At 47.6% G+C, this 25,881-nt stretch overlaps 1 protein-coding gene across 4 annotated transcripts in view; it reads right to left on the reverse strand.

Annotated features, from left to right (window-relative positions):
- The window catches only part of satb2 (SATB homeobox 2), a 282,285-nt gene that overhangs the window by 160,561 nt on the left and 95,843 nt on the right, over positions 1-25,881 (reverse strand). For all 4 annotated transcript variants that reach the window (XM_072479035.1, XM_072479024.1, XM_072479014.1 and 1 more), the window contains exons 6-8: positions 25,095-25,197; positions 20,104-20,157; positions 17,897-18,363 (exon numbers count right to left, since the gene is read on the reverse strand). In XM_072479035.1, coding sequence (XP_072335136.1) covers positions 17,897-18,363; positions 20,104-20,157; positions 25,095-25,197 — 624 coding nt within the window. The remainder of the gene's footprint in view (positions 1-17,896; positions 18,364-20,103; positions 20,158-25,094; positions 25,198-25,881) is intronic.

Raw genomic sequence — 25,881 nt, forward strand, 5'->3', positions numbered from 1 at the left:
TCTTGATATGCTGTGTCCTCTTCCTGCTCTATTTAACCTGGGTGTTGTTTTACACTGTCGCTATTAGCATTTGCTTGAACATCATAGTTACACAAAGAGCAGCCACAGGAAAGGAGCCTTATTTTTGATTTTGCGTCAGGAAACTTTTAAATACAAGAAGTTGTTTGCATTTCATGCACCCCATGTTTAGATATCCAGTAATAAATACTGAGTTTGGAAAGTTCTGTTATGGTTACTTGTAAGTGAGACGGTAATGGAATACATTGTAACATATGTAATGTACACCTGCAGGCATAAGGTGTCATGAAGTGATCCCAAAGTCAAAGGACTTGGTCTTGGATATTAATGGGGTGATAATAGTTTTAATTTCCCATCTCAATGCACAGTATCGAAATTTGACATGCATCCTGTTCTCTGCCTGTTTGCATCATTTTGGATGATATGTGGTTTTGATGAGTAAAGGAGCATGAGGACAGGAGGCAGGCAAAATAATTCTCCATTACAGTTCATGGAACAGGACCACAATAAACTCAGTGGATTTGTGAAAAGTGGGTGATAGGGAGAAAATTGTCAAGTGATACATAAATCATTCCCATGACTTGCAATCCTCTAACACAATCGGCAAGTTGGTACACAGGAGGGTTAAAATTCACGGCAACAACAAAAAACAAAATCCCCTGTAAATAACTTGTGTGGAAATGCGTTATCTTTCAGTCTGTCTCTGTAGAAGCCTGGCTTTGTGTACAGCAGAACATTAAACTAACATCATTTTAAATATATTACGTTTGCACAAATAAATACCTGGCCCTTTAATCACCTGAAAAAAAATAGGATTTCAATATGCAAAACAACTCAAAAGGCTTTTAAAAAAAATTATGATTCAATTTAATTGTAATTTAATGAGGTGCAATTTAGTTTAAAAAAGCCAGGTGCATGGCTCAGTGCTGCCTTGCAGACCACATCAGTGAGCGCGTGAAAGTCTGGCCTACAAAATAGATGGCAAATTTCTACAGATCCTAAGTCAACCGCTCCTGGAATATTAGGTATTTTTATACCAAGCCAGGATATATTTAAGGATTTAGTCAGTTGTCACCGTATACACAAGTTAATTGCTACAGACTCTGTCTTCCGCTGCCCGTAAGCTAGTGGTGCTACAATTGTTTCGGGCAATATAGAGGTTATGGCTGAACATCTGTCTCGTATAAGATGCTCCCTCTCATTCTCCAGCAGCTGTTTGCTGTTGGGAATCTTTGGCTTACGCTTCACTAAGAATCTGGTACAGTCAGCCTTCAGACTGCCTGCTTGTGCTCCCCGCCAAGGTTTAAACCCCTCCCCCTCTTCAGGAATGCAAGTGTCAGAAGATTCACAAAGGAAACAAACTGCCGCCAGCCCATTGCGGGGGGAGATGGGAAACTTTGACATAGAACTCGGTGTGCAGTAAAAGGCTGTGACATTCAATTGCATCAGAAGGAGATGGCTGTGGGAGGGTGCACAATATAATGGTGAAATGGGAGATATCGGCCAGGATTCTCCGTTGCGAGTCTGCCCAACTAGGTGCTTTTCACAGTAACTTTGTTTCAGTGTTAATGTAAGTCTACTTGTGACAATAAAAAGATTATTATTACCGCTGCTCGTGAGGGCAGAGGATTGTGCTGCGCTGTTCACTGGTGGCGGGTTTCTCTATTCCCATCACTCGTCAATGGGTTTGCCTATTGAAGCCACCCCACGCCGCTGGGAAACCCACGGGCGTGGATGCACTGCCGGCGGGCCCAGAGAATCCTGCTGCCAGCGAACCGACGGAGAAACCTGCCTTTCAATTCAATAAAAATAGTAATTGAAAGATATTGGAGATATATCATGTGCATGTTCAGTGAACTTTATAATGCCGATATGAGGCTTCATACCTGCGGATTTTGGGGGGAATTCCCCCCATCCCCTGTCTTGTTTTACAGCGGTGGAAGTGGCCCATCATTGGCCAGCAGTGGGATCTTCTGGGCCCGCCACTAACAATGGTTCTCCCATTGTTCGCACCCTCCACGGCAAGGGAACCTGGAGTGGGGGGGGGGCCATTGGCGAGACCAGGGTATCCCACCAGCTGGGGGCAGGGGGGTCGCCATTGGTGGGACTGGAAGATCCCGTCAGTGGGAAAGGCCGGAAAATTTTGGCCACAGTTTCTCTCATTTCCTCAGCTGCAAGTTTTCAAGAAACTGGAATTTATCTTTTTGGCAAACGTTTGCCAGAAGACAGATAAGGACAGCTTACCACCGAGACAAACAATCCTGAATCCCAAATCAAGGAATGATTGAAAATTCAATTATATCTCAGCTATTGTGTATATTTGTCTATTGTGCGTAAATCACAATAGAATAATTTATTCGAATTATTATATTTATATTTAACTATTGATATATAGGAGATATTTTTCTCCAACGTGGCCCTTGGATTGCTTCCCACCTCCTCCCCAGATTACCACCTCCATCCTTAGTGTTGGTAGCATTATCTAAGTTAGATGATGGCACACCTCGCTAAGTGCTATCCTTCAATAGAAAGATTGTTTTCTTCACTTAATGGAGGGTTGGTGATATCCCTCCATGCTGAATTGATGGTTTCACTGGGCAGAAAATTCCAGTCCCACCAGCAGTAGGGAGTTGATTGGTGGAGGAACTTAATTTCGGGGCATGAGGTCAAAAGCCAATATGCCGAAGGCAGGATGAGCTGTAGGAATTTTGTTCTTCGGATTTTAAAGATGGGTCGGACTTCCCGACAATGTTGGGAAGTCCTTTTGCATGCATTAGTGTGTCATGCATGCTCAGTAAAAAGCCACGTCACCCGAATTAAGCTCTCCCTCCAAATTAAGTTCCCCATCAGTGAGAAAGCGGAATGTTCATTTTTACTACCTGATGTGAGTGTGGTGCACTTGGCGAACTTCACCTCTTCCATGACGTTTGAGCTCTCACCTTCTTAGGGACTGCTCACAACGAGACAGATATTGGGTGCTGGAAGGAGATGAAGGGCTAGGAACAGCGATGGGTGGAGTATCTCCAGGGAAGTGGGGGGTGGGGGGGGGGAGGGGGGTGGGGGAGCAACGAGAGAATAAGAGGGAACTGAAACTTAGGAAAGAGGGAAGAGTCTTCCTTGGGGGAGGGGAGAAGGTGGTGCAGCAAGTCTGAAAATGAACATGCAACATGTTTCCAGTAACAAGAATGCAAAGCAGTCGAATTAAAACTGCAATAACTAGAAGTGGGAGGAGCATCTCGGGTGGGTGGAATTCAAGGTCAGCACAATTGGCTGACTAAAGAGACACCCTAATGAATCATGAGGCAACTGGATGTCAAAGATGCTCACTTGCTTTCTCTTCTCTGTGGTGGAACCCGCACGGGTTGAGCATGTTTACTCAAGGGTCTCACAGCATCGAGATTCCACTAAGATCTGGAGCTGTCATTCATTCTGTGCCATTCACCACTGAGTGCAGTCAGAGGCAGGGCTGGAGGGAGGGAAGGAGTTGGAATGCCTCCAAGGGACACAGATGGTGGACAGCAGCGAACAACCGGCTTCAAACCCCTATCCTCCCAAGTGAATGGTCATGGCTGACAAGGGATCATGCGATTAATCTTTCTATTGACTCGAGGGTAATAGAGGCAAGCTGAATAGTGGCTGAGTGTGAAACTTCTCACAAATGGCTCTTATCTCCCTAGTCAAAGGGCAATGTCACATGTGCAGCCATGTATGAATGAGAGGAATACCTCATTTTGCTCCACCATGTTGCCTTCCAACAGGAGGAATTGAGGTGGGGGCATCATGCCGAGATAGAAGCAAGGCACAGGGCTTCGCACAGGCTTGGTGGCTCGAGGATGGCACCAAACCTGTAACGAATATGCTCACTGGATTTATTACTTCAGTTCTTTCACAATCTGGAATTGAAAGTCTAATGATGACGATGACATAACACTGGGGACAGTAAGTTCCCCCTAGCCTCTGCCACGAGATTTGCCATGCTCTGTACTGATGCATAGGTAATATGCTGAACAGTGAAAGATCGCACATGAGTGTTCAACTTTTTCAGCACTGCTGCCAGGTCCTTGGCTCAACAATCTCCTGGTCCCTTACCCCCAATCCCTTGATTCAGTGCCACAGTGGTTAGCACTGCTGCTTCACAGCACCAGGTACCCGGGTTCAATTCCGACCTTGGGTGATTGTGTGAAATTTGCATCTTCTCCCCGTGTCTGTGTGGGTTTCCTACGGGTCCTCCCTTTTCCACCCAAGTTCAAAGATGTGCAGGTTAGGTGGATTGGCCATGCTAAATTGCCCTTAGTGTCCAAAGATGTGTAGATTAGGTTACGGGGTTAGGGTACTTGAGTGGGACTAGGTAGGGTGCACTTTCGGAAGGTCGGTGCAGACTTGATGGCCCAAATGGCCTTCTTCTGCACTGTAGGGATTCTGTGGTCCTCCAGGGAAAATCACTCCAATGTGAGCATCTGCCTCAGACCTTTTGACTTCAGAATAGAAGATTCCGCCCACTTATTGGAGACAGAGTGACCTCCCATCATTACACTGTTGTCCTGACTCAGATTTTCTGCTATTCTCTCAGTAAAACATTAATGGTTTTTTTTCAATCAAGAGTTGGTGCTGTGTTCTCAGTGGGAAGTTGAAGTTGCTCCCTCAATAAAATGTTGCCATTGTCCCTTCAATAAAGGCTTGGTGCAAAGTCCTCTGGAAGGAGATGGTACCCTCAATGGGTGTTTGATACTGGCCCTCATTAAAGAGTTGGTACTGTCAGCACACTGGAGATGCTGCAATGGTGGTGGTGCCATTTTTTGAATAAGGCATTAAGCCAAGGCCTCATCTGCCATCTTGGATGGATGTAAAAGATCCCATGGCACTATTTTGCAGAACAGCAGGGGAGTTAACCCCAGTGCCTGGCTACTCATTATCATATTGTCACTGTGGGACAGCAGCCAATTTGTGCGCAAATTGGCTGCTGTGTTTCATACATTACAACACTGACTACATTTCAAAACAACATCAGTGGCTTTAAAGCCATTTGGGACATCCTGAGGTTGTGAAAAATGTTATGTCAGTGCAAGTCTTCCTTTTCTATCCTCTCGGTGAGAAACTAGTGCCATTCCTGAAAATATAAACACTGGTACAATTCTAAAACTCCTCCCATTGACTTGAGAAATATATCGGTTCTAGTGGTGTGTCCATAACATCATTCTGCACCCCCCACCCCCCCCCCCCCCCCCCACTCCCCCCCCACCCCCCATTCATCTGCTGTCGAGCTTCCTACATGAAATAAACAAATCTCTTCAACAAAAATAAGTTAATCCCAGAAACAGATTCACTTTAAACAGGAAGCCATTCGGCAGGGAACCCCTGCCAGTATAGCTGACTAAACAAGACTGAATCAGAGATACAAAAGCCTTACACTAATCTTGTAAACATCAATGACCAAAAATTATGGAATATATTCAAACTCCAGTACTATATGTGGTAGATACGTCAGACCCACAGTTACACCCAATGCTATCTTTATAGTAAAGAATTGGATCTGGCCCCAAAATAAGAAGATGCTCATATCCCCCAAGTAGGGAGTTGCTACTAGAAACTAAGTAGTTGGTGCCATGAAAGAGAAAATGCTGAAAAATCTCAGCAAGTCTGGCAGCATCTGTAGGGAGAGAAAAGAGCTAACGTTTCGAGTCCGATGACTCTTTGTCAAAGCCCTTTGACAAAGCTTTGACAAAGAGTCATCGGACTCGAAACGTTAGCTCATTTCACTCCCTACAGACTTGCTGAGATTTTCCAGCATTTTCTCTTTTGTTTCAGATTCCAGCATCCGCAGTAATTTGCTTTTATCTAGTTGGTGCCATCCCTTTGTAATGAGTTGAGATTACGATCTCAGCGAATGTCGTTTACATTTTTTAAAATGTTGCTTAAATGAAGCCTCCGGGTGAAATCCTGTAACAGGTTTTCACCTGAAAAAGGTGTGCAATTTCTTCAATTAAAACAAAAATTGATGAAGGATGTTAAGTAGATGTTCCTCTCTATGCCACCTCCACCTGACAAATTCCTTTGTGATTGACTTAATCTTCCTGTGTTTCTATCTAATAGCTTGGATTTTCATTTCTTGCCGACATGATAAATATTGAAGTTATAATCTGGGACCTGCTTGGAGAAACTAATGAGCTGAATTAATTTCACTGGCCATTCTCACCATCGTCAAGCTGATTTGGATATTAGGCCCCTAAGTAAAATCGCATTACTGAAAAGTATTGAGAATGAATAACAACAAAAAATGAAATGTAAGGCAGCATGAGGAATTCCCAAAAGATACTAAGGCTCAATTCACTGGACAAAGAAATCTTGGGCTAAATTCTCCACCTCACCACTGTGCAGCAACAGCGGAAAGAGTAAAGGGATGGATAAAGGAACCAGAAGCAGAATGAGTACAAATGGAGGCGAGTTCCTGCACATGGACATCCCTCCGGGCCCTAACCATGGCAGCGCTCCCATACCCACTGTCCAAGCACTCTACAAGCCCAGTGGTAATGGCCACGCTCCGGTCGTGGAACCAGCTAAGACAACACTTTGGTCTAACCAAAATGTGCATCAAGGCCCCCAGCTGCAACAACCGTATTCCGCCAGCTAAAATGGACGCCACCTTCAAAAGGTGGGGGTGGGGACACTGGCAGTCAGGGACTTCTACATGGACAACAGACTGACAATACGGGAGGAACTGACAGAGAAGCTTCAACGGACCAGGGGAAATGAGCTACGATACATGCAAATGAAAAGCTTTGTACGTAGGGACACCAAGACATACCCACGGGCGCCGAAACAATCACTATCACTGAAGAACTGCTGGATGCGGACAACTTAGGACAGTCTTCTTCGAGGTGATGTCCAAGGTGGTGGGGATAAGGGTGAAGCTGAGCCTGAAAGTGACAGTCTTCGGGGTATCAGAATAGCCAGTACTGGGAGGGGGGGCCGCGCCCTAGCCTTTTCCTCCCTAATTGCTCACCGGAGAATCCTGCTTGGCTGTTGATCAGCAGCACCACCCAAAGCTACAGACTGGCTGTCCGATCGGTCGGAAGTTCTCCAACTGAAGATAATCAAATTTGCCATCTGTGGGTCGGAAGAAGGCTCCTGCAAGACGTGGAGGCAATTCACCATCCTGTTCCAGGACCTGTTTGTATCCAGCAGCCAATAGGCCAAGAGGAGGGGGGACCCTCAGAGGGACCACAGAACCCAACCACACCCCACATGGGGAGGGGGGGGGGGGGGCATCACCCCCCTGGACCAAAGGTTTGTAAATATAAGCAACTAAATAAGAACAAGCTACCACGATGTAACATATGTATCACTACGCTGCCCCACTACTGATGAACCAGTGAGCAAAGAAAACACACCAGATAGCAAGAAGGTGAGGGGGTCTCGGGGGGAGTTGGGATTAGGAGGCTAACTCAAATGCTGGGCACTTGCAAATTGTAAACTGTAACTGGTGTGTATAGATTTGCTGAAGTTTATTTTTATTTTTTTGCTGGACGGGATCAAGGTTCACGTCTTGGGCCATTGGGAGGATGCAAATGGGTCATCAGAATCCATTTGCATTGACTTAACGGGCTGGACAACATATTCTCCAGGCCCTCGTGATTCTCTGGTCCCCTGGGCTGTCAATTTTTTAAAAAATTCCTTTCCGGGAGTGGGCATCGCTGGTTAGGCCAGCATTTATTGCCCATCCCTAGTTGCCCTTCAGAAGGTGGTGGTGAGCTGCCTTCTTAAACCGCTTCAGTCCTTGAGGTGTAGGTACACCCATAGTGTTGTTAGGGAGGGAGTTCCAGGATTTTACCCTCGTGACAGTGAAGGAACGGCGATATATTTCCAAGTCAGGGTGGTGAGTGACTTGGTGGGGAACCTCCAGGTAGTGGTGTAACTGTTGCTCTTGTCCTTCTAGATGGTAGTGGTTATGGGTTTGGAAGGTGCTGTCTAAGGAACCTTGGTGAGTTACTGCAGTGCAACTTGTAGATGGTACACATGGCTGCCACCGTTTGTCGATGGTGGAGGGTTTGAATTTTTGTGGAGGGGGGAGCAATCAAGTGGGCCGCTTTGTCCCGGATGGTGTCAAGCTTCTTGTGTGTTGACTTCTGGTGGCGGCTATGAAGGAGTAGGTCGCACATTTGGGGTGGTTCCTGCTTGGGTCGGAACTTTGGACCTTTTTCCCTGATTTTTTATCGGATCTGAAGTGGAAAATTGATGTTGGACGCAATTGTGAAGAGGAATCCTACATCAGTGCATGGAGAAGCGGACCAGGAGTGCTCGTAAAGGAAGAAATTGGCGAACGGAGAAGGCTTGGGCTGAGGCTGCAGTGGGTGAAAGCATGGCGGAGGACCGGAGTTCTGGCTTGACGACCCAGCGGTCGACGGAGCAGTGATGCAGTTTATACAGGAGGGCTTCGCCAAGCAGAAACAGGAATGCTTGGACCTGACTAAGGAGTCGATTGTGCGACTGGAACTCAGACTGGATGCTCAAGATAGGGCGATCAAGAAAGTGGAGAAGACACTGGCTGAACAGGAGGAGCACCAAGCTGCAGTGGAGTTGGAGGTGGGAATGTTCAGAGACCAACAGAAAAGGCTCCAGGAGAAGGTGGAGGATCTAGAGAACAGGTCCCGCCGGCAGAACCTGAGAATCGTGGGTCACCCGGAAGGATCCGAAGGAACCTATGCAGGGGCATACATAGCGGCTATGTTTGAGAAGCTAATAGAGGAGGACGTTCACCCGACCCTTGGAGGTGGACAGGGCGCACAGAGCGCTAGCGAGGAAGCCACATGTGGTGATCCCCCGAGAGCAATGGTGGTGAGATTCCACAGGTACCTGGACAAGGAGTGCATTCTACGGTGAGCCAGGCAGACACGGATCTGTAAATGGGAGAACAGCGTCCTGCGTATATATCAGGATCTGAGCGCGGACGTGGCCAGAAGAAGAGCAGGGTTCAACCAGATAAAATCAACCTTTTTTAAGAAGAAGGTAAAGTTTGGACTTTACCGGCCCGTCTTTGGGTTACGCACGAAGAGCAACATTTCTACTTCGAGTCGCCCGAGGAAGCGATGGACTTGGCGAGAAGGAAAGGGCTGGTATCAGACAGAGGTATTTGGACTGAACTTTGCTGCAGTGCTCATGTGTTTTTTTTCTTTTTCTCTTCAGTTATTTTTTTTAAAAGAAAAGAAGAGTTTTGGTTTTTGGATGTTACTTGTAATGCCTTTTGTATTGAGTTGGGGTCTGCGGGCGAGCTGCTTGAGTTAAAATTTGCATATGCACTGATGGAGGATGGAGGTGTGAATGTTGGATGTTAGATGTTTGATGTTTGATCCTTTTGATTTTCTTTGCTTGTTTCCTTTGGGCAATTGGGTTGGGATTGTTAACGTTTGCATATGTGTGTCTGAGCGGGGGGGAGGGAACAATAGGTAAGAAAATGTCTGGCACCATGGGCGGGGGCCACCAAGCTAGCTGGGCGGGCTAGCTCACGGAAGCACAGTGGGGGGTGAGCAGATGGTATGCTTGTTGGAGGGGGCTGTGTGTATAGTGCTGTTACTAGGGGGTGGAGAGGGGGGAAATGTTCTGCTTACGGAGGAGGGACTTTTGCTGTGGGACAATAGGGAGGTCGGGGACGGTGCATGCCTGGGGGCGGGCCTGCGGATGCTTGGGGCCCAAGAAAGGGGATGGCTGATCGGCGGAGGGCAGGGGGTGGGGAGAAGCCCCCCAACCAGGCTGATCACATGGAATGTAAGAGGGCTAAATGAGCTGGTTAGGAGGGCATGCGTGTTCGTGCATTTGAGGGGCCTGAAGTCGGACGTGGCAATGTTGCAGGAGACACACCTTAGAGTAACTGACCAGGTCAGTCTAAGGAAGGGATGGATCGGACAGGTTTTCCACTCGGGGCTGGACTCTAAGACTAGAGGAGTCATGATTCTGATTAATAAGCGAGTGTCATTCGCAGCGGCAAGAATAGTTGCGGATGTGGGGGGTCGGTACATAATGGTTAGTGGAAAGCGGGAGGGGCTGCCGGTGGTACTCGTGAATGTGTATGCGCCGAATTGCGATGATGTGGAGTTCATAAGGAGGATGTTGGGGAAGATCCCGGGCCTGGATTCGCATAAGCTGGTTATGGGGGGGGACTTCAACACAGTTACTAATCCAGGGCTTGGCCGATCTAGCTCTAGGACAGGCAGGGTGCCAGCAATGGCAAAGGAGCTAAAGGAGTTTATGGAGCAGGTGGGGGGGTGGATCCATGGAAATCTGGGCAGCCGAGAGTGAAGGAGTTTTCCTTCTACTCACACGTGCATAAAGTGTACTCCCGGAGCGATTTTTTAAATCCTGAACAGGGCTTTACTGACGGGGGTAGTGGACAAGGGATATTCGGCGATCACAATCTCAGATCATGCCCCGCACTGGGTTGATCTACAGGTTAGCAAGGAGAGTAGCCAGCGCCCACAATGGAGGCTGGATGTGGGACTTTTAGCTGATGAGGAGGTATGTGGGCAGCTGACGAAATGTATCCAGGATTATCAGGAAGTCAACGACACGGGGGAAGTTTCAGCTGCGGTGGTCTGGGAGGTGCAGAAGGCGGTGGTCAGAGGGGAGCTGATCTCGATACGGGCCCACAGGGAGAAGGCAGACAGAGCAGGGACGGACCGACTGATAAAGGAAATATTACAGGTCGACAGGAGGTAAGCGGAGACCCCAGAGGCAGGGCTTCTAAGGGAACGATGGAGGCTACAGGCGGAGTTTGGCTTGTTAACTACAGGGAAGGCGGTAGAGTAGCTGAGGAAGACGAGGGGGCAATCTATGAATATGGGGAGAAGGCCAGTAGCATGCTTGCGTAGCAGCCTAGAAAGCGGGAGGTGGCCAGGGAGATTGTGAAAGTAAGGGACAGAGATGGGAACCTGGTTGGAGATTCAGCTGGGGTCAATAAGGCGTTCGAGGAATTCTACAGCAGACTGTATGAGTCGGAACCCCCAGCTGGGCCGGAGGGGATGAGGCAATTCTTAGGGGGGCTGAAGTTCCCGAAGGTGGATGAAGACTTGGTAGAAGGGCTGGGGACCCCAATCGGGTTGGAAGAGATAGCAGATGGGCTGAAGGCCATGCAGTCTGGTAAAGCCCCGGGACCGGATGGGTACCCCGTGAAGTTTTACAAAAAGTTCTCTGGGATGCTGGGGCACCTCTGCCACTCCCGCCGGCACACTACTCCACCAGCCCTGTGGTGGTGGCGGCCCTGAGAGTCTGGGGGCAATAGAGGAGACATGTGGGAGCAGAGGGAGCATCGGTCTGGTCCCCAATTTGTGATAATCACCGGTTTGCCCAGGGAGGTTAGATGGAGGGTTCTGGAGATAGCAGACAGCAGGGATCGAGAGGATGGGTGACATGTTTATAGTGGGGAGCTTTCCCAGCTTGAGGGAACTGGAGGTGAAACGCGTCCACAACATGTGGCAGGTTTAACCTGATACAGTTTAAGGTCGTTCACTGGGCCCACATACAGTGGCCTGGATGAGCAGGTTCTTTGGGGTGGAAGACAGGTGCGCAAGGTGTGCGGGAGGACCAGCGAACCATGTCCATATGTTCTGGGCATGCCCGAAGCTAAGGGGATTCTGGCAAGTGGTTTGCGGACGTCATGTCCAGAGTATTGAAAACAAGGGTGGCAATGAGTCCAGAGGTGGCGATTTTCGGAGTGTTGGAAGACCCGGGAATCCAGGAGGAGAAAGAGGCAGACGTTCTGGCCTTTGCTTCCCTGGTAGCCCGAAGATGGATATTATTAGCTTGGTGGGACTCAAAGCCCCCGAAGTCAGAGACCTGGCTATCTGACATGGCGAGCTTTCTCTGTCTGGAGAAAATCAAGTTCACCCTAAGAGGGTCAATGTTAGGGTTCGCCCGGAGGTGGCAGCCGTTCGCCGACTTCTTGAGGGAGAATTAACCGTCAGCAGAAGGTGGGGGGGGGGGGGGGGGGGGGGTTTAGTTTAGTGTAGAATAGGCTAGAAAAGGTGGGACCTGTGAGCGAGGAAGACAGATTTTGCACTATGTTTATATTTGTATGTACATTATTTCTTCTGTTATTGTTATAAAACCATAAATACCTCAATAAAATGTTTATTTAAAAAAAGCTTCTTGTGTGTTGGAGCTGCAAGTGGAGAATATTTTATTGCACTCCTGACTTGTACCTTGTAGATGGTGGACAGGCTTGGGTGGGGTAGGACGTGAGTTACTCACTGTAGGATTACTAGCCTTTGACCTGCCCTGGTAGCCACATTATTAATATGGCTAGTCCAGTTCAGTTTCTGATTAATGGTAACCCCCAGGATATTGATTGTGGGGAATTCAGCGATAGTAATGCCATTGAATGTCAAGGGGCAATGGTTAGATCCTCTTTTGGAAAAGATGGCCATTGCCTGGCACATGTGTGGCATGAATTCAACTTGCCACTTGTCAACTCAAACTTGGGATATTTTCCAGGTCCTAGTGCATTTGGACATGGATTGCGTCATTATCTGAGGAGTCGCGAATGGTGCTGAACATTGTGCAGTCATCTGCGAACAACTTCTGACCTTATGATGGAAGGGAGGTCATTGATGAAGCAGCTGAAGATGGTTGGGCCTAGGACACTATAATAATAGTGTCACAAATAGATTTACATTAACAATGAAAATCTCCTAGTCGCCACACTCCGGCACCTGTTCGGGTACTGAGATGATTGACCTCCAACCACCACAACCATCGTCCTTTGAGCCAGGTATGACTCCAACCAGCGGAGAGTTTTCCACCGTATTCACATTGACTACAGTTTAGCTAGGGCTCCTTCATGCCATACACGGTCAATGTTGATTTGATGTCAAGGGCAGTCACGCTCATCTCACCTCTGGCATTCGGCTTCTTTTTCCATGTTTGAACCAAGGCTGTAATGAGGTCAGGAGTTGCATGACCCTGGCAGAACTAAAACTGAGTGGCCGTGAGCAGGTTATTGCTGACTAAGTGCTGTTTGATAGCACTGTTGATGACTCCTTCCATCCCTTTGCTGATGATGGAGAGTAGACTGATAGGGCGGTAATTGGCTGGGTTGGATTGTCCTGTTTCTTGTGTACAGGACACACTTTGACAATTTTCCGCATTGCTGGGTAGATAGCAGTGTTGTAGCTGTACTGGAGCAGCTTGGCTAGGGGTGCGGCGAGTTCCAGAACACAGGTCTTCAGTCCTATTGCCGGGATAGTGTCAGGCCCACAGCCTTTGCAGTATTTAGGGCCTTCAGCCGTTTCTTGATATCACGTGGAATGAATCGTATTGGCTGAAGACAAACATCTGTGATGCTGGGGACCTCTGGAGGAGACCGAGATAGATCATCCACTCGGCATTTCTGGCTGAAGATTTTTGGGAATGCCTCAGCCTTGTCTTTTGTACATGTGCTGGGCTCCTCAATCTTTGAGGATGGAGATATTTGTGGAGCCTGCTCCTCCAGTGAGTTGTTTAATTGTCCACCACCATTCACGGCTGGATGTGGTAGGACTGCAGAGCTTAGCTCTGATGTGATTGTTGTGGAATCGCTTAGCTCTGTCTATTACTCGCTGCTTATGCTGTTTGGCACACAAGTAGCCCTGTGTTGCAGTTTCACCAGGTTGACACCTCGGGCGGGATTCTCCGACCCCCCGTCGGGTCGGAGAATCGGCGGGGGGCGGTGTGAATCCTGCCCCCTGCCGAATTCTCCGGCACCGGGGATTTGGCAGGGGCGGGAATCGCGCCGTGCCGGTCGGCGGCCGCTGGCAGTGGCCCCCCCCAGCGATTCTCCGGCCCGCGATGGGCCGAGTGGCCACCCATTTTCAGCCGGTCCCACTGGTGTAAATTAAAATAGGTACTTACTGGCGGGACCTGGCGGCACGGGGTCCTCGGGGGGATCTGGCCCCGGGCGGCGCCCCCACGGTGGCCTGGCCCGCGCTCGGGGCCCACCGATCCGCGGGCGGGCCTGTGCCGTGGGGGCACTCAATTCCTCCGCGTCGGCTGCTGTGGTCCTCCGCGATGGCCGACACGGAGAAGATCCCCCCCTACGCATGCACTGGGATGACGCCAGCACAAGCAGGCTTACATCAACACCGCAATGAAGTTACTGTGAAAAGCCCCGAGTCGCCACATTCCGGCACCTGTTCAGGTACACAGAGGGAGAATTCAGAATGTCCATATCACCGAACAAGCACGTCTTTCGGGACATGTGGGAGGAAACCAGAGCACCCGGAGGAAACCCTCGCAGACACGGGGAGAACGTGCAGACTCCACCCAGACAGTTACCCAAGCTGGGAATTGAACCTGGAACCCTGGAGCTGTGAAGCAACAGTGTTAACCACTGTGCTACCATGCTGCCCTTGGTAATGGTAGCATGGATGATATGCTGGGCCATGAGGTTGTAGATTGTGGCTAAATACAATTCTGCTGCTGCTGATGGCCCACAGCACTTCATGAATGCCCAGTCTTGTGTTTCTAGGTCTGTTCAATTTAGCACAGTGGTAGTATCTCACAACACGATGTGAAGGTTTTTTTTTGTCTCCACAAAGACTGTGCTGTGGTCACTTCCACCGATACGGTCTCAGTGCTTTCTCCAAGTGGTATTCAACATGGAGGAGTACTGGTTCATCAGCTGATGGTGGCAGGTATGTCGGAATCAGCAGGAAACCTGACTTCAGGGTGTCCAGAGTCAATGTTGAGGACTCCCAGAGCACCTCCCTCCCGACTGTATACCACCTTGCCGCCACCGCTGCTGGGTCTGTCCTGCGGGTGAGACAGGACATACCCAGGAATGGTGATAGTGGTGACTGGGACATTATCTGCAAGGTATGATTTTGTGAGTATGACTGTGTCAGGCTGTTGCTTGACTAGTCTGTGAGAAAGCTCTCCCAGCTTTGACACAAGCCCCCAGACGTTAGGGTTGACAGGACTGGGTTTGCCACTGTTGTGTCCAGTGCCTGGTTCGATGGCAGGTGGTCCATCCGATTTCATTCCTTTTTTATGTTTTCATAGCAGTTGAATACAACTGAGTAGCTTCCTAGACCATTTCAGAGGACATTTAAGAGTCAACCACATTGCTGAGGAGTTGGTGTTTACAGGTTCAGGACTCTAATTTTACACCGAAACCTCTGACAGCGAACACATGGGCCATTTCTTCATGTTTACATAACTCCCTTATCTCATGGACAGATTTGCAGACTTGCAGTTCTATGGACCTGTGTTGGCACTAGGATACTGGAGGCAAACTGCACACAATAAAGTATAATTGGGTCTCTCCCTGTTGACTGTACTTGTTAAATGTTAATAGGCTTTAAAAAATATTTTCCAGTTTAATGAAAAGAACTTAGTTTTCTCCAGAGAGGGAGAATTATTTAGAGTGGTTTGACCCTCCTGTGGGATCCCTTCTTCCTCCTTATGAATGCAATATTGATGGAAGTGAGAATGGAGATAAAAATGCCTCCTCCAGTTCCATCCCTTCCATTCCCTGATTTACAATATCAAACATACAACTTGTTGTATGGCCTTTGCACATAAGAAAAAAATTAAACAATTCCAACAAATGGGAACCATGCCCCTCACAGGTGTTGACTGCTCATGTTCCATCATTTATTGGGGTGGAGGAGCTGGAAATAATCAAGTTTAATGTTTGTTAGAATATTATCTTGTCAGGTAGAATGTGTTACTTTTACCGAGTGAGTTCACCCTGGCCCATTAAGACTATACTACTGGACTTACGGTGGCGGCCATGGAGTAAGTGGGCGCACATTTGGCAGCTCCCACTCGAGCTGTTTTTTCCAGTCCTTATCCCCATTTGCTGGGTGGATGTTTTGGTGGAAAAAGATGCAGAGATGGTGGAGGAAAGTAAAGTTCCACCGGTGGTGTCAGTGGATGGAACCACGGACCAGAAGTGGGTTGAGAAGGAAGGAGCTGTTGGCGCAAGAAATTCTTTGTGCACCACAGGTGAAGATGGGGGAGGGTATAGGGTCAGCCCAACAAGCCCATTGGTCTACGGAGCAGTTGGTGGACTTCTTAAATGAGACGTTTAGCCAGCAGAGGATTGACGTCCAGGAGGACATGGCTGTGGTGGGAGTACCGCTAAAAGCGGGGTTCGATCGGGTGAAGCAGAAGCTGGAGATCCAGGGCCAGGCAATTCAGAAAGTGGAGGAAGTGGTGGGGGAGCACGAGAAGCAGCTTACCTCATTGGCAGCTGCGATCAGGATAATGCAGCAGACCCAGAAGTGGCTAACGGAGAAGATGGAGGATCTGGAGAACCGCTCCCGCAGACAAAATTTACGATTTGTTGAGATGCCTGAAGGCATCGAGGGAGCAGACACAGGCTCATATTTAGCCAAAATGCTGGAGCAGCTGATGGGGGAGGGGCCTTCAACCAGCCCATGGAGGCCGGCCGGGCGCATAGGGCACTGATGAGGAAGCCGTAGGCGAACGAGACGCCGAGGGCGATGGCGGTGCGGCTCCACTGATTCCTCGACAAGGAGAAGATTTTGCGGTGGGCCAGGCAGACGAGGAGATATACCTGGGAAAGTAATGCGCTCCGGGGGTACATGGACCTGGGCACGGAACTGGCCAAGGGGAGAGCCGGGTTCAATCAAGTCAAAGCTGCCATCTTCAAGAAGCGGTTGAAGTTCAGGATGCTGTACGTGGTCCGCCTCTGGGTGACTTACAACGGCCGTGAGCATTATTTTGGAACACTCGAGGAGGCAATGGAGTTTTTAAGAGACAATGAACTGGCAGGAGGGGGGACATTGAATTCTGGAGGAAGTGTGAGAAGATGTTGGATCTCTCTGCCTTTTACTTTATAGTTTTAATAATAATAATAATCTTTATTATCACAAGTAGGCTTACATTAACACTGCAATGAAGTTATTGCGAAAATCCCCTAGTCGCCACACTCCAGAGCCTATTCAGGTACACTGAGGGAGAATTCAGAATGTCCAATTCACCTATCAGCAGATCTTTCGGGACTTGTGGGTGGAAACTAGAGTACCCAGAGAAAATCCACGCAGACACGGGGAGAAACATGCAGACTCCGCACAGTGACCCAAGCCGGGAATCGAACCTGGGACCCTGGTGCTGTGAAGCAACAGTGCTAACCACTGACTTACCTTACCTAAACTTATTCAGTTTAAGGTAGTGCATAGGGTGCATATGACGGTGATTAGGATGAGCAAGTTCTTTGAGGGGGTGGAGGATAGGTGTGGGCGGTGAGCGGGGAGGCCCGCGAACCATGTCCACATGTTTTGGGCATGTCCGAAGCTGAAGGGGTTCTGGCAAGGGTTCGCAGACCTAAAGTCAAAGGTGCCGAATCCAGAAGTGGCGATAGGACCCGGGATTCCAGGGGTCGAGATAGGCCAACATTATGGTCTTTGTCTCCCTGGTAGCCCGGAGATGGATTCTGCTGGAGTGGAGGGACTCGGAGCTACCGAAGCTGGGGATGTGGGTGAGCGACCTGATGGAGTTCCTATGACTGGTGAAAATTAAGTTTGACTTAAGAGGGTCAATTGATGGATTTACCCTAAAATGAAAGCCGTTCATTGACTTCTTCAATGAAAATTGAGGTGTCAGCGGGGGCGGGATGGGGGAGAGTGGGGGATAAAGGGGAAGGCAAGATGGGTGGAGGGGAACGGCAGGGAGGTTGGGGCGTTCGGGTAGTTATTTATTTGTTACGAGGTTTTCTGTTTATTCCTACTCTTGTGTTGATTGTGTTTATTGCATATATATAAATGCCTTCATTAAAATATTTTTTTAAAAAGACTATTCTACTCAGCTGACGCTGTAATTGTTCCCATACAAATGGCCCTTTTTTTCACTTTTGTTTCCCCGACAAAGGTAAAGAAGAAATAAGTACCTGTGTGCGGTTGAAGGCAACTCGTGCAAACACGGCTTGTGATACGCTGGCTCTCTTTAGCTCGTCCCGGACTTGCTGGTAGATTTCAGGAGCAACCTCCACAGACGAACTGGAGGGCTCAGTAGGTTTCACAGGCCTGGGGATGGGCGGGTGATTGAGGAACTGTTGGTTTATGGATTGGGGATGCTGGTGTGCCAGCAGCCTGCTGACGGCAATCTGCTGGTTGATCAAGTGCGCCATGGCAAGCTGCTGCCTCACCAGCTGAGGGCTCAGCTGCGGCGACAGTAGGCCGGGGCTCATGATTGGTTGCAGCGCCGACACATGGCTTCTGTTGGGAGGGCTGTGGTGGAGCTGGCTGTGAGGTGGCTGCTCGCTGCTCTTTGATAGGTTTGTCAGTTGATTGATGCTGGTCAGGTGCGATGGCCTTTGTCCTAGCACACAGTACTCTGACAGATTTTCTCTCTCGACTGAAATTGAAGAAAAAGATAGACAGGAAGTGCTCTTCGTTATTGTTATTCTGACAATACAAGAACAAGAACTTCAGCATAAACCTAAACTATTTCAGAAAAATTCAGAAAAAGGCACGATTACTCTAAATGACTTCACCTGTAACGGTATTAGTAAATAATCTGTGGGGTTAAAGAAAGGGCCCAAAACACCTTTATTGTTACACATATGGATACACTTTAGAAATGAAAATGTTGAACACAAGTGTGTTCATTTTTCCACACTGGCAGTAAAACCTTCTGTTTAAGTGGTCCAAATATAACAGCCATGATGTGGAGATGCCGGCGTTGGACTGGAGTGAGCACAGTAAGAAGTCTTACAACGCCAGGTTAAAGTCCAACAGGTTTGTTTCGAATCAGTAGCTTTTGGAGTACTGCCCCTTCCTCAGGTGAAACCTGTTGGACTTTAACCTGGTGTTGTACAAATATAACAGGTCATCTGATGGCCTGCAACCTCAGTACAACTGATGACTTCTGTTTACATCTTTGTTAAGGCCTGTGGCTCCTCTATCAGGATCAAGAGAGGAATGTTTCTCTTCACACCGGTTGCATGGAGATGAAGGAAGGTGCATGTTTTCCCCTTTTAAATGCATGCTTTTTATCTGTGGACGGGCGGGGGGTGGTTACTGATAGGGCACCATGGGCACTGATTTGCAGCAATGGCTCCGAGTGTATCTCCTAAGGGTGGCAAGGTTGATGGGGTGTGTGAGCGACTGACTCACTGTATATTTAGACAACACTGGCTTGGCTGTTCACGAAATGCAGAGATCAAGGAATATTAATGGGTAGGTCAGCTGGCACAGCTCTTGCGCATGTCTTCTCTGCCAGTTTTACAGTTGCACTGGCATAAACACAGAATGAGCTTAACAAGAGGGATTAAACAGTTGGTTTACATTACAGTGTTCGTCAGGAGTAGTTCCAAATGCTTTTAAGGGGTTTATTTTTTAATATCTAAGTGCTTATCGAAAGTGAAGAATGGGCAACAGAGTGTCCTTCCACTCTATGCCCAGCAACAAGGTGGGCCAGAGGCAAAGCAATGCTCCTTGCATTACCCTGTCAATGCAACTGAATCTCAGTCTCTGAACCGCATGTGTGGCTCCTCCAGTTCATACTTTCCTATCCTTATAACTTTTCTCAGCAAACAAGTGTTCTGGATCTTTGTACTTTAAATTAATATCCACTGGCAACCAGACTTTCAATGTGGTGTGCATTCATTTTTCCTCTAGCCCATTCAGATATCCTCCGTCCGATCACCGAATGCGACTTTGGCGTCGGCGACCGGAGAATCCCGCCCAGGGTGTTTAGAAAAAGGATGAGGGGAACATTTTACGTTTGTGACGCACTGTTAAGAAATCGGAGCAGCCTCGCATAGGGCAGGTTGTAAAAGGAGACCGCGTTTTGAGCTGCAGCCCAGATCAGCGGTCAGTGCTCCCACCACAGCACTTCCCAAATCATCGGTCTTTTTGCCCTTGATGCAGAACATGCAGTTAACTGCAACCGCCACAAGATAATGACCAGATCAATGTGATGTTCAAAATTGACCACACCTGTTACATGTTACTCATCTTGTTTCAGAAGCCAGAGAAAAACAATTTGAACAGCAGAGCTTTCTGCAGAAAATGAGTGGAGGTGCAGGAGGGTGGGGGGTTGCAGGGGGGAGCTGGAGGTGGAGGTGGGTGGCAGGGCAATTGAGCAATATACCTTTGAATAGTCTGTTTGATTGAAACACTGAGGGAACCCAGTCTTGTGCTGATTCTGGGAGAGCAAAAGAGAGAGACGATAAATACTACAAATCAATTTCCAACAACAGATCAATCAAAGAACATACAGCCTCTGTGGTAGGTACAGAAATCACCGTTCAAGCTTTATAATCCACTTAACATTAAATCTCATTCATTTACCAAGCATTGACAATGTTTTAATAATAAGGAGGGGGACACAGTCAACACATTAGACTTGGAAAACACCTCCAACTTGCAAAACATCAATGTTTCACGGTATTAGTTATTATTAATACTTATTAGTTGAGGCAAAAATAAATAAAGCACTTTTGATATTTAATGAAAAAGGGAAAAAATGTTTCTATCTATGAAGGAGCTAATATAAACCAAATAAAAAATTAATACAAGAACTGGCAGGAAATGTTTCAAAGTAACATTAGGAATTCACAGGAGCTGTAAAGTTGATATCAATTATTCACACAACTTACTTTAAATACACTTTTCCAATAAATGACAATTGTTTTCCAAGTTAGATTTTGGTATATTTGAATCAGGTCATCAAAAACACCAGCAAAAGAAAATTAGAAACCTTGGGCTGGATTCTCCGCCCCGCCACATTTCTGCCCCGACCCGCCAGCGGGATTCTCCGTTACGCCAGCCGGTCAATGGGATTTCCCATTGTGGGACAGCCCCACACCATTGGGCAACCCCCGGGCTCCGGCAAAACAGAGAACCACGCCGGCGGAGAATCCTGCCCCTCATATTGCATCGTCGCGTGATGTTTTTCCTTCAAAATGCTTTTTTTCCCTCCTCACAATTGTTATTGTGTTTGATTCCTGGCAATTCAACAGATTCACTAAACATGAATCAAACACATGCAATAGCATTGTGCTTCTGATGTGAAGAGAGGCAGCGATTGGTCCTAAATCGAATTGTGGTCAACAGGCGTTCAATCCAACGGCACCTCTGCCGTTCTCACCGGCCCAATACTCCACAAGTCCGGTAGTAGTGGCGGCACTGAGGATCTGGGGGCAATCGAGGAGGTATAAGAAAGTGGAGGGTGCGTTGGTCTGGACCCCGATTTGTAACAACCACAGGTTTGCATCGGGCAGGCTGCATGGCGGGTTCCAGAGCTGGCAGAGGGCAGGAATTAGAAGGATGGGGATCTATTTATGGACGGGAACTTTCCCAGCTTGAAGGCGCTGGAGGATAAATTTAAACTGCCGCCAGGGAATGGTTTTAGATATTTGCAAGTGCGAGACTTGCTGAGAAAGCAGGTACCTGCCTTTCCGCTGCTGCCGCCACGGGGGATACAGGATAGAGTAGTGTCCGGTAGCTGGGTGGGGGAGGGGAAAGTGTCGGATATCTACCAGGAGCTGTTGGAGGCGGAGGAAACCCCGGTGGAGGAGCTTAAGGGCAAGTGGGAGGAGAAGCTAGGTGGAGAGTTAGAGGTGGGTCCAAGGGCGGACGCCCTAAGCAGGGTCAATTCCTCCTCTTCATGCGCCAGGCTTAGCCTAATACAATTTAAGGTGGTCCACCGGGCACACATGACAGTGGCGAGGATGAGCAAATTTTTTGGGGTAGAAGATAGGTGTGTGAGGCGCGTGGGAACCCCAGCAAACCATGTCCACATGTTCTGGGCATGCCCGAAGCTCAGAAGGTTTTGGCAGGGGTTTGCGAAGGCAATGTCCACGGTGCTAGGAACTCAGGTGGTGCCTAGTCCAGAGGTAGCGATCTTTGGAGTGTCAGAAGATCTGGGAATTCAGGGGGTGAAAGAGGCCGATGTCCTGGCCTTTGCCTCCCTGGTAGCCCGGAGACAGATCTTATTAATGTGGAGGGACTCGAAGCCCCCGAGTGCAGACCTGGGTTAGTGACATGGCTGGGTTTCTTAGTCGCGAGAAAATAAAGTTCACCTTAAGGGGGTCAATGTTGGGGTTCACCCGGAGGTTGCAGCCGTTCGTCGACTTTCTCGGGGAAAATTTAAATGTTGGCAGAAGCCGCACTCTGAAGGGGGGGGGGGGAGGGTTGGGGGCGGGCGGATAGGTGTTAGATGGTTGAGGTGCGTGTAGATTGAGTCGGGTGGGGAAATGTTTATTTTACCATGTCAATGTTATTATTTTTGTTATTGTTATAAAAATTTTGCAAATACCTTAATAAAAATATATTTTTTTTAAAAACAGCCGTTCAATCCAATATTAACATGAGTCAGAAGGATGTTATTTGAAGAGGCTATGGTATATGTTTTGCTGTTGGAAGGTGGCAGTGCCAGAAGTCAGGATCATTAGAATCCCGTGGAAATTGGAGATAAAACACTTGGAGATTTGGTTGCAAAACCCGAGGAAACTCATGGGAGTTGTTGAGGGTAAAAGAAAATGGACTAATTTTATTGGAGTGAGTTTCCTTCATTGCACTTGTCTGAAAAGAAATGACTTTGCAGGACTTGGTTTAGCCACTTTGTGGTCTATCGTAGGCCAATCTGCCAAAATAGAGTCAGGAAGCGGGCAAGTGCTGGGCTTCTTTTGTAGTCTGCTGAGCACATCCATGCTCACTTCTCATTTATCTTTGCGACCAAATAACGCAAAATATTGGGATTTGGCACCTCAGCCAGAACTGGACTTTTAAAAAGTAAACAATTTTGAATGTAGCAGATACTCGCAAAGCTGGAATTTTCTGACAATGCTCCTGGGCTTCTATTGACCCTGATCAACAATGCACCTTTCAATATAACAAGAAGATAACTCAAATTTAAATCAAATATGATGGGGAAATATAATCAAACATTTGTGCTTAGTGTCTGGGAAGAGCAAGCCTTGTGAATATTGGAAATGTCTCCACTTCATTGCACAATCTAGACTTGAATTATTGAACCTTTCACCAGTTATATTGGTTAAGTTGCAACTTTGTCATTTGAATAGGACAAATGAACTATTCCTATTGGAGTACTGTGACTGATTGAAGTCTTAATTGGCACCAACAAAATTGGGGTAAATCACTTAAAGGAAACTCCCATGGCCTCACCATTCTGACTGTTGGCCACAGAACTTTAGAAAAATTCTGCTCACCAACCTTTTTAACTAACCTGAGCAGCTGTGACAGGCAGGTCCCCAGCTTGAACAGTGGGACTGTTATGAGGTCTACGAAGTGTACACATCATTTTGTGTACTACGAAAGGAATGTATATTGGGAATGCTCAATAGTATGTTTCCATCTCCTACAGCTCATTATGTCATTAAAACATACAAAAGAATCATGTTACACCACAGAACAGGTTCCATTGACCACAAAAAAATGATCTGATTGGTTCCACTGCATCCGTGATTGTCAACGGGAATGATTTGAGTCTGAATGAGAATATCTTGATGGCATATTGGGGTTGTATGTGCAAGCAGAGAAAAGATTAATGATAAGAACTGAAGGTCTACATTTATAAAGATGCTGTTTTCAGTCAGTTTAATATGCAACAGCATATTAAAATCTGTAGCATCCAGCCACAAGTCTTGCTATTTATTTTTTATATTCGTTCATGGGATGTGGGTAACGCAGGCTGGGCGGACATTTATTGCCCATCCATGAGGGCACTAAAGAGTCAACCAGATTGCGGGTCTGGAGTCACATGTAGGCCAGACCGGGGTAAGGACGGCAGATTTCCTTCCCGAAAGGACATTAGTGAATTAGATGGGTTTTTGCGACAATCGACAATGCTTTCTTTCATGGTCATCATTGGACTTTTACTTCCAGATTTTTGTTGAATTCAAATTTCACCACCTGCCATGTTGAGATTCAAACATAGAACATACAGTGCAGAAGGAGGCCATTCGGCCCATCGAGTCTGCACCGACCCACTTAAGCCCTTCACTTTCACCCTAGCCCCGTAACCCAATAACCCCTCCTAATCTTTTTGGACACCAAGGGCAATTTAGCATGGCCAAACCACCTAACCTGCACATCTTTGGACTGTGGGAGGAAACCAGGGCACCAGAAGGAAACCCACGCAGACACTGGGAGAACGTGCAGACTCCACACAGACAGTGACCCAGCGGGGAATCGAACCTGGGACTCTGGCGCTGTGAAGCCACAGTGCTATCCACTTGTGCTACCGTGCTGCCCTAGGTCCCCAGGGCATTACCCTGGGTCTCTGGATTACACATCCAGCAACAGTTCCACACGCCACTACCTTCCCTAATTCTGGAGAAGCCATAGGATTGACAGAGAAGGAAAATATGTGACGTGCAATTTTCCTAACAAATGACAAAGTATCAGGTTCCGACTGAAAACAGTATATTTCTCCCCAGAAACACAGCCAGGTTTTTAATCCAGATCTTCTGACATTTTGGGGAGTGTTTTGTGTTGTCATTTGAGAGTGGCAGGACCTCGTAGTGCTGGCACACCTGGCTCCAGAGAGATCGGGGGTGCCTCAATCTCAAAGTGTACTTCAAGGCCCTCTCCACCTGGACACTGAGGTTCTTGGCAGACATGGGGAACACCCCCAACCCTCCAACACAGAGGGCGCACTGCCCCCTCCCTCCACACCACTCAATGGTTCGATCACCCCCACACTCCCTTCCAGGGATCAGGGTGACCTGACCCGACCACTCCCGTTCTTCGCATGAACCTGATTACGTGGCCGGCGGTGGGGGGAATCTCCTTATGGCCGTCTCGTGGCAGCGAACGGGCACTGAGAATTTCACCCCTGGTCTGTCAAGCATTCCCCTCGTCTCTCATTTGTCAGAATTTACCGGCATCTGTTATTGTTTAAATATCGAACTGGAATCTCCAGGAGGTCACATGGGTTGAGAAGGAACATTTTAAGTTGTTGGTGTGACTGACAAATAAAACCAGTAAAATGTGCCAAATGCTTGTGTATGAGGCCAACATTTAAGAACCACAGAATGAGCAGTCGGCATGTTTCCGAGTGCAATGCTGTTCTTAATGAATGCAGGAGAAAACGGCAGCTCCATCAAATGGAATTACCTTTAATCTTTTTGTATTTTTTGTACCACCTTCCGAATTCCTGGCACTTGGATGATGATACATTGGCGTAATATGTGCTGTTCACGATGGAGGAAATCATGCTCTGGTGGAGAAAGTATAAAAAAAGAGGGTAAATCGCAAATTAGATCGACCCCATAAAGAAATCAATAAATGTTGATGAGCATGGGGCACAAAGGGATTCGAATACCACCTGAGCACTTGCAATGACAAGTCAAATTCTCAACAGGCAGCAGAATGAGATCAATATCCTAATTGTTAAGATTTATTTGGTAGAAGGTCCGAGTCCACATATAAACCAAAATAAACACTTTAAGCATAGTTTCCCTTAAGTCTTGGTTACAAGCTCCTGCTTACTTATGATTAATTACGGTCTTGGTACCAGGATTCCCTTATTTATTTTAATTACAAAAGCTATTCTTAACAAATGATACTTAAGGAACATGTTGAAACACAACATCGAGTTTTTCTATGACAGGTTCTGGCAAAACATTTACAGAACTCTCTGAAAAGGCAAGGGCTGTTGTTTATACTATCATGGGGGATGATCTCCTTCTTAGCGCAACAAAGCCATAAACCTGCCCTTTCCCGACGAGCTTACTACTTTATTACACATAGGACTCAGAGGAAATCTATCCCTGTGCTGTCAATCATCCGGAAACACATGTTGTGTGGGCTTTCCTTATCCTTCATCTTCCCCCAGTACACTCAAAATTACAATTTTAAAAGTGTTTTAACCTTTGTAGTCTTAGGAAAAGAAGCAAGTTGG

Source organism: Scyliorhinus torazame, chromosome 2 (assembly GCF_047496885.1).
Source record: "Scyliorhinus torazame isolate Kashiwa2021f chromosome 2, sScyTor2.1, whole genome shotgun sequence".
NCBI classification, from domain to species: domain Eukaryota; kingdom Metazoa; phylum Chordata; class Chondrichthyes; order Carcharhiniformes; family Scyliorhinidae; genus Scyliorhinus; species Scyliorhinus torazame.